The sequence below is a fragment of the Hetaerina americana genome, unplaced genomic scaffold (genome assembly GCF_022747635.1).
Source record: "Hetaerina americana unplaced genomic scaffold, ioHetAmer1.1.p SCAF_4, whole genome shotgun sequence".
NCBI classification, from domain to species: domain Eukaryota; kingdom Metazoa; phylum Arthropoda; class Insecta; order Odonata; family Calopterygidae; genus Hetaerina; species Hetaerina americana.
The window spans coordinates 33,380,205-33,395,678 of NW_027286985.1; the positions used below are offsets into that span (position 1 = coordinate 33,380,205).

The 15,474-nt window shown below is 43.0% G+C and overlaps 1 protein-coding gene across 1 annotated transcript in view; it reads left to right on the forward strand.

Moving 5' to 3' along the window:
• The window catches only part of HDAC4 (histone deacetylase 4), a 334,528-nt gene that overhangs the window by 190,314 nt on the left and 128,740 nt on the right, over positions 1-15,474 (forward strand). Inside the window, exon 3 of the mRNA XM_071590208.1 lies at positions 7,700-7,827. Within this exon, the coding sequence (XP_071446309.1) occupies positions 7,700-7,827 (128 nt within the window). The remainder of the gene's footprint in view (positions 1-7,699; positions 7,828-15,474) is intronic.

Below are 15,474 nucleotides of genomic sequence, written 5' to 3' on the forward strand. Positions count from 1 at the left end.
GCCGAGGACTTTTCAGTAGGGGTCCGGGTTTCCCTCTGGAATTTTGGTCCTCTTATAGTAAACTATTTTTTACGAATCTGGCGGATTTTCACTGAACATTATCTAATTCATTCTTTTATCAAAGTTTTCTCCCAAGGATCCCAAATACTTGAGACCTAACCAAAGCGAAATAACACCTCTTTTTAAGTTTCTCATCGCATTTCCCCATCGCCCGTTTAATGAAACCGAGGCTTCCTAGTGTTTATGTGGAGTGTAGACTTTGTCTATCGTTTGAAAAAAAGAAAAGTCTGTTTTGTTTTTATTTTATTTCCCGTTATTCTTGAGTCGTGGATCCTGAAGTAGCAGGTGAAACTCGAAATGCATATGGATACTTGCAGTGTCTGATTTTTTCTATGGGTGGAAATGATTTTGCCTTATTTTCGAAGAGCGTGAGGGTGTGTCGACTCCTTTGTTTTCTGCCTTCCACTGTCATGATGTTCGATTATCGGGAGCAGAATCTGCCGTAGATTAGCAGTGACCCGAGCCGCTTCGAGGGCCTTGGGAGGAAATCGGATTCTGCCGGACACCAAGCGGAGAGGGAGTGTATTGGTGCGTATCGGATATCTCGTGAGCTCTGGCGGTGGCGAGAGACACCGGGAACTGTTATTGGCGCGATATTGGAGTCAAACCACTGAAACTAGTACCAAACGTCCACTAACCATAGCTAGCAGATAATGGAATTTTTACACAAGGGATTATTATTTGATTAGCAGTAGTCTTATCGTGTTACGGTAGGTTCTTGACGAACCCTGGGGCTACGCAATACTTGTTCTCCGCAGCCCTAGCTAAGTTGACAGTATGTATTCTAAGACTGCAATATTACACCAACTCATTCTTCAGCTCTCTGCATTTTTCGCTCTCTTAATTCCATCAAGAAGGCCTATTTTTCCCTGCCTCTTCCTCGCTTTCCTAGCATTCTCTCCTCTGTTATCATCTTTCAGCATCCCGGTGCATCTCAGTACCTCCTGTATTCACTTGTCCGGCCTTCTTCGAATAAATTATACGATAGCAACATTTTAGAATAACAACAGCTCTCTTCCTTGAGCATACTTTTGTAAAATGTTTGTTTTGCTTTTGCTTACTTTCCTCCTATGTTAATATAGGTATTACTCTGGTCACTCCCCTGTTGTTGGCATTTTTCCACTCCAGTATTAATGGGCGCGATGCTCATCAAGCATTACGTTCTCTTTCAACGAACAGTTCCATAGTTAGGCACAATAATTTGCGAACTCACCGTAGTTAATTCTCGGGCTGTGGTGGATGAACGATGCAACGCCGATGGAAGAACAACTCGGATGTACTTTCGCCTCGACCGGACGTCACGGCCACCTATCCATGAATCAGTTTTTCCGGGAAATGTTTCGATTGCCTCCTCCTCGGCAGCGCGATTAGGCGTCACTGTCTACTGGTATCTCCTGGCAGGTTTACCGAAAAAAATGAAACTTAGCGTGTGCTTCCTTCGCCTCGCTTGTTTGGGATGGTCTCCAGGCACCCCTCGTACCAAGTAACCGGACTCTTTGGGATTTTCCGAGCTTCCCTTATCCATCGTTTTATCCGACAGGCCGTCCGCAATCCTTGGTGGGGTATCTGTGACCTTGGCTGCAGATCGTTTCCTCTCCAGCCGGGATGTTTTTTTTTCTTCCGGTGGGGAAGAGTCTTTCGGGGAGGGTGCGGGAATAGGTTTCGGGGTCTAAAACGACGAGGGGTGGGAAGCGAGAGAAGAGATAGGGGAAGGAATGGTCTCGTCTTGCGTGTCGGCCGCATGAGGAGTTATTGAGATGGAGATTTCTCCAGCACGGCCCCGGGGAAAGAAGTTAGGGGCAAACTCCCGGAAAGCTTGGGACCCAGTGGGAAGCCCTTACTCTTCCCAGAACCCTCCCTCCTTCCTCGTTTCCGCGGGATCATTCCCGAAGACTCCCACTCCTCCCTCTACCCTCCTTAACCTCTCCAATTCAGACCCTGCCAAACTTTGTACCGAGCTCACTCTCCTAATTCACGTCAACTTTTCTTCCTGGGTCTCTCCTTTGTTTTCCGTCCGTGTCCATCCATTCATTCCTCCTCCTCCCGAGCTAAGCGCAGAACTAAAACGCGCGGCAATACGCAACTCTCACGGTAACTTCGGCGTTTTTCTCAGTCACCCCAGGTCGTCAATTTTAGTGGGTGGATTTATCGGCTCGCGAATCAAACCCTCCTCTTCCCCCAATGCAACGAATCACCAGGTGGGGAAGGGGTGGTTCGGAGGGGGTAGGATGGCGGGGCAGGGAGAGTGAGAGTCTGGAAAAGTTTCGCCGCCAGGTTCATCATCCTATGTCGACTTAAATGTAGAGGGGCCGATGGGGTATTATCTTTCGACCAAAGTTTCACTCGGGTGCCCCGCGGACGGGGAAGGCAATTTTATTTCCTCGGGGGATGGGGGCGCGTTTTGAAAAGTTATTCCTCCGGAATCCCTTCCAATGTTTTTCCCTCGATCTCATTAACGTTTGGCGTGCACTCCCAGGGTGCCGCCTGAAATGAGCGTTGAAAGTTTTCCTTTCGCGCGTTGCATAACTTGATGTAGGGAAATTGGTTTCGTCAAATCGCCGACTTAAATTTTTTCTCAGTTGCGCACAACAGACTTCATTCACGGTGATTCTCTGTCGTGATATTTGTTGAAAGATATTATCCGATTACACTGAAAGGGTTCGTCATTTTTAATGTTTAATGGATCTGATCTGAAAATGAGTGCCAATATATCGAAGCTCAATGTCAGCAGAAGGGAGTCTCTTTTATAATATTCAAGGTTGCATCAACTATTGATAAAATATTGCTATTTTGACATCACGACGCCGATTAATGAGACGCCTTGAGTAATTATATTTTTTTGTATTTGCACTACCACGTCTATTTGACTTCCGATCGGTGTTTATCCATGTGAAAGTGAACTCAAATCATGTTGCCAAATGGTCATGGATTGATTTTCTGAATTAAGAATGCACATCTCTGCTTCATTGGGAATTCTTCTTTGCATCAAACTTACATGATAACACGGTGCTGATCAGAAGATGTCAGGCTTGAAGAAACATTCATGATTGGTGTCGAAACAGAAGAGTATGCCAGAAGCTAATATAGCGTTTAGTGAAACTAAAGTAAAATGCTTTACGTCGAAAGCATTTCTAACGGGCTTCATATTCATGCATATTAAATGGTTCCCCGACGCGTTGGTTAGTTGCTGCGAATATGGCAAATCAAATTTCATGAGTATTTTTCCGCAGCGATTTGAATGCATAGTTTAGGCATTATGGTATATGCTTCGCTTGTTATCGAGCGTTTACAAAAAGGCGGAAATAAATGTGAAAACGTTCGCGTGTTCTGTTCGAGAAAATGACACGGAGGGAATCCAAAGAAATGCCTGAGAAATCGAAGGCGTATCGCTAAGTTAGTCATTCAAATTTTGTGAAAGCTTCCCAGTGGTTTTCAAGGTTCCACTGCTATGCCATCACATACGCTTATGGCGAAAAATAAATAATTACATAAAAAAGAGTCACCCGACGTACTTGTTACTTGCACCCTTATCTTCTCTTTCCCCCCCCCCCTTCTCCTCAGCCTCTTGTGGTTCCTCCCTATCCTGGCATTAATTTAGTCCCGTCCCTATTTCGTCCCTTTGCCGACCTCCGCTCGCTCCCGCATTCCAATTCTTCCATTCCCGGACACCATCCCTCCGACCCTACCCCCTCTTCACCCACCTCCCCCGAAGCACCCACCATCGAGCCAACCCCTACCCATCAGCCCAGGCCGTTTCCCACTTTCTCCGGATTAATCCCTGGGAATACTCAAATCCTCTTGGTAAATCTCCACTTCTTTCGTGATGAACCTCGGTCCGTTAACGAGGGTTCGTTTCATTCCATCGAAAGAGAGAGAGAAGGCTGATTTTCGGACCTCATTCGCCGGGCACGCCGACGAGGGAAGGGACGGTGAAGCCGTGGAGCGGAGGGAAGGGGGTAATTGCCTCTCTTCTCGGAACTCACCACGCTCCATACCCCATTCCCCCACCCGCGCCTCTCAATTACGTCTCCTCTTCCCGGACTCTCTCACTCTGTCCTCTTTACACCCTTACAACTCCTCTTGCCCCCCTTCCCTCCTACGCCTTCGCTCCCTACTTTACAATGTTGTTAAGTTGGGGATTTGCAAACGGTGCCTCGCGGTCGCGATCCTGCCGGGACGAGCCGGCAGTGGGAGGGTTGAATTTGGTTCGGAATGTGCCTCAGCTGTGGCGCAAAATGGAATTACGGACGCGTTGAGGAAATTTTGGAGTGACTTCGTGCGGCGGGTGAAAGTGCATGAAAATGGTTTGATAAAAAAAAGGCAAAGCTTCGATCATGCGGAGAGAAGTTGTGTTTTAACGTCTCGAGCATGGGGTGAGGTAGAAGCGAAAAAGGGTCGGACCAGGAAGCTTCTCACCGTAAAAATTAAGGTAAATACGGGCAGTGAAGAAAATAATGTTGAGGCAGAGGAGCTAAGGGAAGGTGGAGGAAGAGGCTATAAAATTTAGGTAATAGTATGTGATTTGGTGAGCAAAAATCAGTTTTGACCGCAGGGAATCAGAGGAAAACCAATGATATTATATTTCCCGAAGGACGTTTTTTGGTTTTTTTTATCGGGAATATGGGTTTTTAACGTTTTAACGTTCGCTAATTTTTTGATTCCTGTTAAAGAGCTGTTTATTCGCAAGCTTGGAAACAGGATATTGTACGCGACATTACAGCCTTGAAATGTGATATTCAGCATTAATTCGTATGGTTTGATGCACCAAAGAAGCCCGTAAGCCCATTTGTGGAGAACAATTGATTATTCGATGTTTTTGAGTACATTTCTCGTCTGGCTCTATAAAAAAAGTCCTTTCATGTAGTTTATTTTATATTTTAATTAAGTTTTCATTATGATATACATAAACAAGCAACATCATCAGGTTGGTTATCGGTAGAAAATTATGCGTCAGCATCTGTTGGATTGTTTATTTATTTATTTATTTAACGCCAAAAACAGCACTAAGGCCTTTACATTTGGTTATATAAAAAATAATAAATAATAAACTAAGCATACATGATAACAACAAATATTAAAATAATCTCATAAAGAACAATGGTGATTAATAAAAAAAACAAAGAAGAACATATTAGAGGGGGTATCAGAAAAGGCTTTGCAATTGGCTGTTGAAGCTTGTGCGGGAATCAAAGAGGTCAAGAGAAGAAGAAGTATTAGAGAGGGAATTGAAGAGGGAAGGTAAACGGTAAAAAGGGATCTTTGCGAAAGTGAGAGTCGGAATTTGGAAAGTTTAATCATAGAACATTTATTTCTAAATAGCAGGAATGAATGTTACTGAGGATTCACTCGTAAATAATGTTGGGCGTGCATTCATAAATAATTACATTCGAGGGTAAAAAGCATTTTTTTTCTTGATGCTCGTAAACGGATCAAGTTGCGATTCCGTACCCTATTCTACTCTCATAATATCCAATGTCTTAGCGTGAAGTATGAAGCAAGGTCACTAATCAGGAAAGCAGCCTCCATCATCGTTAGAATAAAAAAATGAGCAAATACGTTTTGGTTTCCTTTGAAGCCATAGCGAAGAAAGGGAGCAGTCGCGCAAATTCATAGGCGCCCTAACACGCAATTTGTTTATATACATATTTTTTTAATCTTCCGTCACGCCGAACGCGATAGATGCGAGCCTGGCAGCATGGAAGATAAAAAGGTCGAAAAATGCAATCCCAAAACTATCAGCGGCGGAATGGCAACGCTGTCTTTTTCGCCTCGTAAACACGCTCATTTTTCCACTCCACAACAACGCACTCCGCGCGTCCACCCACTTCCCCTTCCCTGTCCTATTATCTCGGGATTCTTGGAAGCAAGTTGTCAGTGGCCCGAGATAACAAAAAAAATCATCATCGCCCTTCCCACCTCCCCTCCCCTTTCTCCACCTTATCTCTCTTCCCATCTCTCCCTTCAGCTCCTTCATCCGTCAAATAATAATATTCATTATTAGTGTTTCGAAATAATTCACGCACTCCCTCCACTCTCCAGTTATTTGCCCAAATCAGTTTGGCAAGTTGCGAGTACTCACTTAGTACTATTTTTGATTGAGATTTGTCAAATGACTGGAAACGATTCGGCAACTTTCAAAACTCAATGTGTTACGAGGAAAGTCAGTTACCGCAGTGTGTTTTAGAGGCCAGAATATGAGCCTTGGTCCGAGAACCTCTTAATTTATGTTCTTTTACAACTGTTGTCTAGATATAATTCTATTTTTGGGCGATTATTGAAGTGGCTCAATCCGTTGCTGACGTCATTTTATTACCATTTATTATTTATAATAAGGGTGATGTAAGATCTGGTGCTTTCCCGGCGTATTTGCTTGATGAAATTTACTCGGGTCTTCCACCGGGTCAGGGGTTCCATGTCGGCCGACGTTTCGATGCCCGACTCGTGCATCGTCCTCAGGGATGATGAGTCAATGTATGTATTACAATCAGTTTCCCAGTTGCTGTTCAATTGTTTTTGTTTAAAGTTGTTGGCTTACCTAGCTTTGATTTTGTCGTGATCTTCGAATCACATCGATCATCTCTTCCTGATCCCTTAAATTTTCATGGTGATTTTCGGCGATATTTTATCTGAGCGATCACGAATGTTACCGCTCTGTGAGTTAACTGTACACATTATAACATAAAACCCCTATTTTATGTGCGTCAGTTCTTTTACGTGTGATTTTTGCAAACGTATGAAAAACGCGACGTTAATCCCGGGAGCACGTTCGTTCTAGTACTTTGGAATCGTGTTTGATTTGTAGGTTTCTAGTGAGCTAGAATCTTCTGATACATTAATGGATTACGGTACATGAGAGGTGCGTTCAATAAATAACGGGAATATGAGTTCATTAAATGAAGAACACAAATGTATTTTTCCACTGTTCTTGTGGAAAAATGCATTGTGTTCTTCATTTAATGGTTATGAACTCCCACAAAGTTGAGCCTGAAACAATGAAATTTGAGTTATTTAGAAATAATTTGATTTATTCGTCCATATCAATGTTATCCCCTTCAAATTAGTCCCTATGAGATATCACGAATTGTTTCGCCACAAATACGGCCGTTTTTTCGCATTGCTGTTCGCAAACAGAGATCAACTTGTAAGTAGCACTCTTCATTGATCGTTTGACCTATTTGCTAGAACTAACTGTGCAATATGCGAACTGATAAAATTGCCGTCACTTTTTGAAAACGCCTCGTATCATTTAGTTTTTCCAGGCTGTAACGGCTCGGGAAAAAGAGGATACCTCGTCCACATTACGTCTCTCTTGCATGCTATTTTTTTTCTAAACCTTGATTCCGCGTGGGGACTTGGATCCCTTTAGAGATTCGACCTGGGCGGAACCGAGGATGGGGAACTAATTGCTTTCACCACTTTTCTCAAGATTTAACAAAAGTTGCTCTATCAAATCTACTGTTCATAGAGGTTGAACGAAAGAGAGATAGGCAGTCGTATTTATTTTGGGGCGAGGTTTAGCCTATGGAGTCATTTCTATCACCTAATGCCTAAGAGAAGGGCTCATTCAGTAGGTTACGGTCTCTGTGCGCTGAAATCGTACACCAACCAACATTAAAGTGTCATTTTTCTCTTTTGGCAGATATCGCGGGGAACTCTCCACTCAATAGTCCGGCGATATCTCGTCGGAACGACTTGAACAACTTGGCTAACAGCTTCCACATGGATTCTGTACTCCAGGAGCAGGCATTCCAGCAGCAAATTCTTCAGGTGAGTCATGTTATTTACATTTCTATTTCCAGGCCAAGTGAACGTCGCGTAATTAACAATACTAAGGTGTCTTTGAGGTGTTTTTAATCTCATATTTAGGAATATGATCCATCATGTGGTATTAGTATGAGACTTTTGATCGATAGGATGATTACCATATTATTTATTCTCATACCTGGCATTGGGGCAACGGGAGTTTGCATGTCAAGCGGCATTGAATATTAATGCACTTAATGTTAGGCAGGCCATTTATGGCGCGTTATTTCTGCACGCATTGGCCATTAGACCCCCCGGGGAAAGAAATTTAAGGTGTGGGGAACGCCCGTATTGCGTATAATTTTCTTACTCTTTTGGACGTCGGTCTGTGCCTGAAGTGGGAAAATAAATGTGTGGTAAGGTACTGTATTTATTGATGCATTAACACGTTTGAAATAAGCTACGCCTCTCGCCCTGGCAGTAATGTGGAGCCCGTAGTACAAGAATTCAAGTTATCTAGGATATAATGTTCACAAAAGTGATGTCTCCGCGGTGATATTTCTGTTGCGTTACCTGATGCATATTTTGCCTCTGAATTTTCCCCGGAGTTGCTTTTGCATTACGGTTTTTGTGGTTTTTAAGTCTAAGGATAACTGTTGCGGTTCATTATCTTCGATGTCACGCATTGGTCTCTCGTTAAAAATATGTATTTCGTTGGGTGCAACACCAATTTTGCACTTTTTCAGAAAATGTACCGTTTCATTTAATGGTGAGATAATTTTGCAAAAACGCTCTAAGTCGAGAAAACACGTTTCGGGATTCGACGAAAAACTTGAGATTACAATGAATGCAAATGTTTTCGTGTGAGAAAAGACCATCAAAATTCATAAATTATCCTTCCATTAACTTTTAATCTATCTGATATTTTGTCTAAATTTGATTGAGCCTGATTCATACGGTAGACTTGTCCTCTCAAATATATATGTAGGATGTATGTCCATCGTTTTCATTTAGTCAAAAATATTGATAGCGTTCATAATTTTGAGACTTGATCGCTTAATTTTCATGGAATTCTATCACAAGCGTTGTAAGCCACGGAAAATTAAAGTGAGTGTTCAATTGATGCTTATTGGAGACGTATGTTTATTATGTTCGGCTGCTTCGATAGTGCAGATACTATTCTTCTATGTGTGCTGAGTTTCATGAATACTCTTCGGAATAAAGGCCTCATGACTGGACGAAAACTATTTCAGTTCGGTCATCCACGACCATTTTTACGTTTTATAACTCCCAAGTTTTGGCTCCTGGATTTTTCATAGGAGTTCATCCTCCCAATATGTTCGAATCGTCCGTCTGTTTGTCGAAGCGGATTAATTCGTTCCCCCCTCTCTGGGCAGGGGCGGCACGAGGGAATTGTGAAAGTTAAAGCCAAAATTCTCGGCAGCATGGGAGAAAAGAGTGTCGTTTGGCACCCGTTATGTTGTTTCCTCCCCCCCCCCCAACTATTTTCGCGCTTTCCAACACATTCTCCCACACTCCCCGTTTTTCTCCCGCCCGAGGGATTTGTATTTCGCGCGATGGAGAAGAGGATTATCCAACCATGCTGCCCCCCCCAATCACCATCGACCGGGCAATCCACTCTCACTCCTTCCCTCGCATGACATTCAAAAATCTCGCCATAGTCCGAAACCGGAGATTTTCCGTCCCACTCCCTTTCTCATATTTTTTTATACTCTCTCCACCAGGGTTTTCCTTCGGTCGAAATGATTTCGTGTCGAATCAGGGACCGCCAGAGGCCACGGCTGTCGGAGGTCGCGGATCGGTTTGGGGAAAGGGAGGGGTCTCGTGACCTTGGTTCAGAGTCGAATTAAATCGATTTTGTCCTAACTGCACACCGCTCTTTCCCATCAAATTCTCAACCCCCAGAGCCTAATCTCCCACCCCTCCCCCCTTTCTCCCCTCGTCGCTTAGAGCTTCTCATATGAATAAAAAAGGTGGGTTGGGAGTGGGAGGGGGGGAGGGAAACCTTAACCTTTAGGAGAATGATCGGATTGACCTTCGTATATTTCTATTGGTGACTCCTGAATCGCGTGTGGTCGATCATTCTTTTGGGAATGATTAAGGTGTGTATCTCGGGTTTTGGAAGTTCCTCGGGATCGTACGGGTGGTCCACCGACTTGGCTTATCCTCGAAATTACGGATAGCTACTCGCAGGTGTTTTGATCGAGCCATTCTTCCCGTGGAAGGTTCACTTGAGGGACTTATTATTGCTGGAGGCTTAAGGCAAGGAGCGCGTAAAATGTGAAGCGAATGAATCGGTCCGCCGATTTTTGTCTTTGGTATTTCGTTTCAATAAATGAAAATATGTTCCGCGCGTAATAAATTCTTCATCGGACAGTTTATGTATTCTCGCAACACCCTCAATTATTGTATAATTTTCCCAATGTTAACGTGAGGTTTTTACTATCTTTTCAAGGCCCGTAATTGTACGAATCGGAAGGGGGGTGACATAATTTGTTCGACATTTGCGTTCATCATCACGGCTCGTTTCTGTGCCCTCTCGACTGATTCCTCATTTTGTTTGGAAGATAGGTGATGTTTCAAATCAGAAAAGTCGGTAATGTAGACTATTATAGGGGTTAACAGGTCTATGTTACAACCTGGGTGTTAACGCAACCAAGGTGAATACCTACAGTTCAGTTCTAGTTGCGTAAATGCTTATGCTAGTTATAAGTTTCATTTTGTTGTATAGTGATGTATTCAGTTGATGGTTTGAAGTGTCAAATTCCTTGGGCTCTTTCTCGTTTGAGAAATAAAGTGTCAGTTCTTAATATTTTCTCAGTAATTTTGACTAAAATATTGAAATTGTCTGACGAATATTTTCATCATTTTTTTATAACGATAGTTCATATTGATAACCGTAATCAATGTTTTGTTTTTTATGAAATATTTGGACTTCGAGTTTGAAAATCAATCTTAGTTTTGTAATACCTGGTACCACTATAGAGGGCTGGCGTTCTTTTCGGCTTAAAAAAATCACCAATTGATAGGAAATTCGAATAAACTGCGGGAGATGCCGCGGCAATAAATTTTGACTGAGTCATCCGCTAATTATATTGATAGGAAATTGAAATAGAACCGAAACAGTTTTAAGAAATGCGAGAAATTACGCGGCACTGACGTTTGTGGTTTTTATTACTTGGACATTGCTGAAAGTACTTGACCAGCAATCTCTCATCAATTCTCATCGAAAAGAAACGGAATCCTATTCAAGGACTCTAACTTGTTCCTACCGAGTACCCTTTTCATAGTTAAATATGAGTGCAGTTGGTGTGAATCTCGGTTGCATTTCTTGCAAAGTTTCGAGAGCATAATTTATCGACTGCGCTTCCTTTGGTCAATAATAATAATATTGTGCACCCTCCGTATGCACTCCAAAGTAAAATAAATAAAAATAATGAATATTAGTATATTTTAAATAAGGATACCTAGATTTCATGATCAAAATATCTCAAGGGTTTAATTTCTGAAAAACAATGAAATTATACATTCATGCGGAATCAATTCTTCCAAATCTCCCTGGGATATATTTTCAATGTATTTTTAAAATAAAAATCATCGCATGGTTTTTTGTGGCTCTTGGATTTCATAATTTTTAACGGTTTGGTGACCAGTTCATTGTGTAAGGAGGGAAATACTGCACTCGAATCCCATAGGAAAATGTATGGAATCGGCACCTATCTGCTTGTTTGCATACAGCGGAGTTCCATGTAATGAAGCGGGGACTGCCGAGACGCGCGTCGTGGTCACACACCTCCCGGTCCGGAGAGGGTGGGTATCCCGACGCCTGACTAGCACGGTGGCTCTAGCGCCCGAGAGTTATGCTTCACGTTCAGTGCGCCGGGCCCCAGTGGTGGCGCGGTGGCAGGCGCTCTCTTCTCCCCCGCCCCGCCCCCGATCCTTCAGGGGCCGGCGGCGGGGGCGCAGGGGGGTCGGTTTTCCGAGAATCGTGAGTGGCTCAGGAGGGTAAAGGGTGGGCGGAGGGTTTAGTTGAGGGGTTTTGAGGGGAAGAGGAGGGAAAGGGAAGGAGGAGAAAGAGGGAGCGATAAGAGGAAGTCTTGAGTAGGAGATCCCCCCTACTCCTCCCCCCTCTCCAACCCCGAGCCCTTCTCCCTCATCCCCCTCCTCATTACGTGTCTTGCCTCGGTTCTTTTGCCGGGCTTCCAGGAATATTTCAGCCTCTTGATTGATTTCCCGTGGAAGTCGATTCGAAGTTCCCTCGATTTCTGACAAGAATACTCTTCTCTCTCCTTCCGTATCCCCCGCCCTCCCCTTCACCTCCCAACGGCAATGAATGGTGTGGGGAATGAGAAAGGGATGCGGTCGATTTCTCTTGTCCCACCACCCCCTGCCTACACCTCGCCTCACACCCCCCTCAATATTCCCTGCGAAGGACTTCACCGAACCGGTGGGGATGGCCTACTCACTTCTCTTTCCTGGGGGTTTGTCGCGGGCAATCATGGGATAGTTGACGAGGAGGGCGGTCGAAGGCTTTCGTGCGGTGGTGGTTATCTCATCCGGGTTATTAGATCGGCGGGCGGAATGGCCAGGGGTGGGGTGGTGGGGCAGATATAGGCATTCGGGTGTGACGGTAAATCCGCGTAATTTTCCATTAAAGTCGTCCTTTTTCCGCAGTTGAGGAAAATTCGCTATTCGCTTTTTGTTTATCTACGGAACGGAATCTGAAATAAACGAAAAACAACTCGAGATCTTGGAACGATGGAGAGGCGTTCGCTCGTCGAAAATTGGCCGTGCGAAACAAAAGAAAAGGAAGTTGATGTTGATAAAAGTTTTCAAAACATTTAGAACATAAGTTCATTCACACGACGCTTGTTTTGTCATTTGACCGTCTTTATTTCATATTTTTGAGCGTGTTGACGGTGTGTTTTCCACGACGCATTTGCTGTTACAAAGCCGAAACGCGTGTCGTGTGGTTGGTAATATAGTGTGTCGCGTCATGTTGACAAACATTCCTTATCCCATCACTTGGAAGTGAAGTTTCATTTAGGGTGAAATAGGTCAACATTGAATTTTTTTGGGCATTTCTGTGTCATTTCAAGATTTATCGTGAAGAAATTGGATGTAGTTGCTGTTCTTTTTCCTCGACTCAGTAAAGCTTTTTTCGCGCAATTTTTCGCTATTGAATAAAATTCTTACGCGTGAGATCAAATTTTGAATTTTCTTACGATTATTCGAATTGATGTTTGGAAATTTCAGGCACCCTAATTTGTTTTCAGTATTCACTCTTCTGGTAATTCCGGTACTTTTTTCAATTAAATTAATTGCGGTACTTTTTAGTCGTATTCTGTCTATAATTTTGTAAGTGCGTAGTCACGTCCTAGGCTAATTTGTCGACCATGCTGTTGACCAAAATCCAGCCCAAATATCTTTGCGGCCCTACTTCATTCCTATACTGGTGCGATTTATTAAAAATCTTTGGTTTGGGTCTAGGGGTGTTTTCGTTATCCCCTGTCGAACGTTCTTCATTTTTGCATAAACCCATAAAAAGTTTTCTTTTTACATTTCTTATCTTGGGAGTGGAATTATCGTAGGGGAAACATTTTTACTGAAATTTGGGTACCTCGCCGTAGCGTATCACTCTATCGTAAAATAATGATCGCATTTTATTATGGTGGCTGTTTCGTTGGCAGTGCCCCTCCCTCCCGCACACTCCCCCCACCATATTCCTCTTTGTTTCCGCCTGGGAGCCTCGTTTCACCGCAGCGTGGCGATGAATCACGAAAATAAAGAATAATTTTCGTATCCGCGATGACTCAACTGAGGCTCGTCGATGCATGCCTCTTTTAACCGCGAAAATTTTCCTTATTTATCGCGAACGCATTGCGTGTGTGTGTGTGTGGGGGGGGCATTGGCGAACGTCGTAGCGTCTTTCCGAATTTAGTAGCGGATGGCGCCAACGAAAATTCTTCAAAATTGGTGAAATCTAATGATAAATAGGTCTCTCTCGTGCGAATATTTGTACGCGAATTTAAACGGGGGAAGTCACCCAAAGCATTCATTCCTTGGTATGCAGAATAAATAGTGAGGAAAGCAACGGACGTGGAATTCAAAATGGACGCGTCATCAATGCAGCGGAGAAATGTCAAATATCTCGCTTAAATTTTAATTTTTAGATTCCAGCTTTGACGTTTGAATTATTTTTACACGTGTTTTTTTATCCGCGCATATTTCATTTAAGAAACTCATGTAATACGCCCGTCCGATTTACGTGCTGCGATTTGGCACAGTATATCTTTTTTAGTAGTCTTCCTCTGAGTTGATTCATTCGTCCCTTACTGTCTTCATACTAGGTCATAGTAAGTCGATTTCGATGCATTGATAGCTCTTGGAATTTGATTCACCATTTTAGTCGTCCAGTTAATCACATAATTAGAACCAAAACGTCCTCTTAGTACCATGAGCTTTTTTGTGGTACAGGATGCGTTCCAAAAATAAGTATCGCTGTGCTTTTTGCATTTTTCGACTCGAGAGACGCTATCTTTAAGAGTTTGTACCTCAGGGGCTGCAGTAAGCATTAAGTTTTATGTGAAAGACCTCTAAAGACTGCGGGAAATACAAGTGGTATAGTGCAACGCGTCAAGATGACGATATTTGCGAAGTGGAGGCTGAACCACGCCAATGCGCCGGCCCACACCGCCTTCCTCGTGACCGAGTACCTGGCGTAATTAAAGATGGAAACGCTGCCTGTCCAAGGTGGGTGTCTGGAGTAGCACAAAGGTGTTTAAAGTATTGTAATACTGATTGAAATAACGATGATGGCAGCTGTCAACATTTAAAGACGTACACATAGTTATTTTCCTGTTGGATGATTGATGCCCCGTATCCTAAATCTGCAAGCCCTCTAAAAACACCTGATCTTTCATCCTCTAAAAACAGTTGTCAACGTACTATACAACTCAAGGATATCTCATCCCGCGACATGTTGACAACTGATGCATCAATAGTGGGTATGTTGTCATTAAAAACGTCTGTTTTAAGTAAATTACGAGGGTTTATTAATTTACGTGGTTTGGAAACTGGGGTCCTTTCTACTCGATTTGGTGTAAGTCATTAAAATAGGAAGTGAACATTATGGAAAAATTATTGCAATTTTGATTACTGCCTAGGTTTTTTTTAAATATGCCTTCCTTAGTCGCTATTCTTTCGTAATTAACTATTTCGTCATAAACTATTTAGGGCTAAGTTTAAATTTGTCCCGGTGCGAAAAGAATAAACTCCAACGAGCATCTTTTAAACGAATCGTCGTTATGACTATGTATATTTTACGCCAGGAAAATAGTCCTAAACGCCCAGGAGTTTAATTTAAATAGAAGCTGTATACAAGTTTGTACGGCGAGTTTACATGTGTATATATTTTGCTCTTTTATATGGCTGAATCTCTTAGGGGGTATTTTTATCTCTTTTATTTGATACGTGAAACGGTTTTATTGTGGTCTCCGAACTATAATCATGGCAATGAATAAGCAGCTAGGAGCCAAAATTTCTCGAATAGAGTTTCAAGCTTCGAGATAAAGAGGCAACTGTACTTTTACGACACGCCTGACCCTTCGCCGTATCCCATATCAGATCTCTTTCGGGTTCGATCGAAGG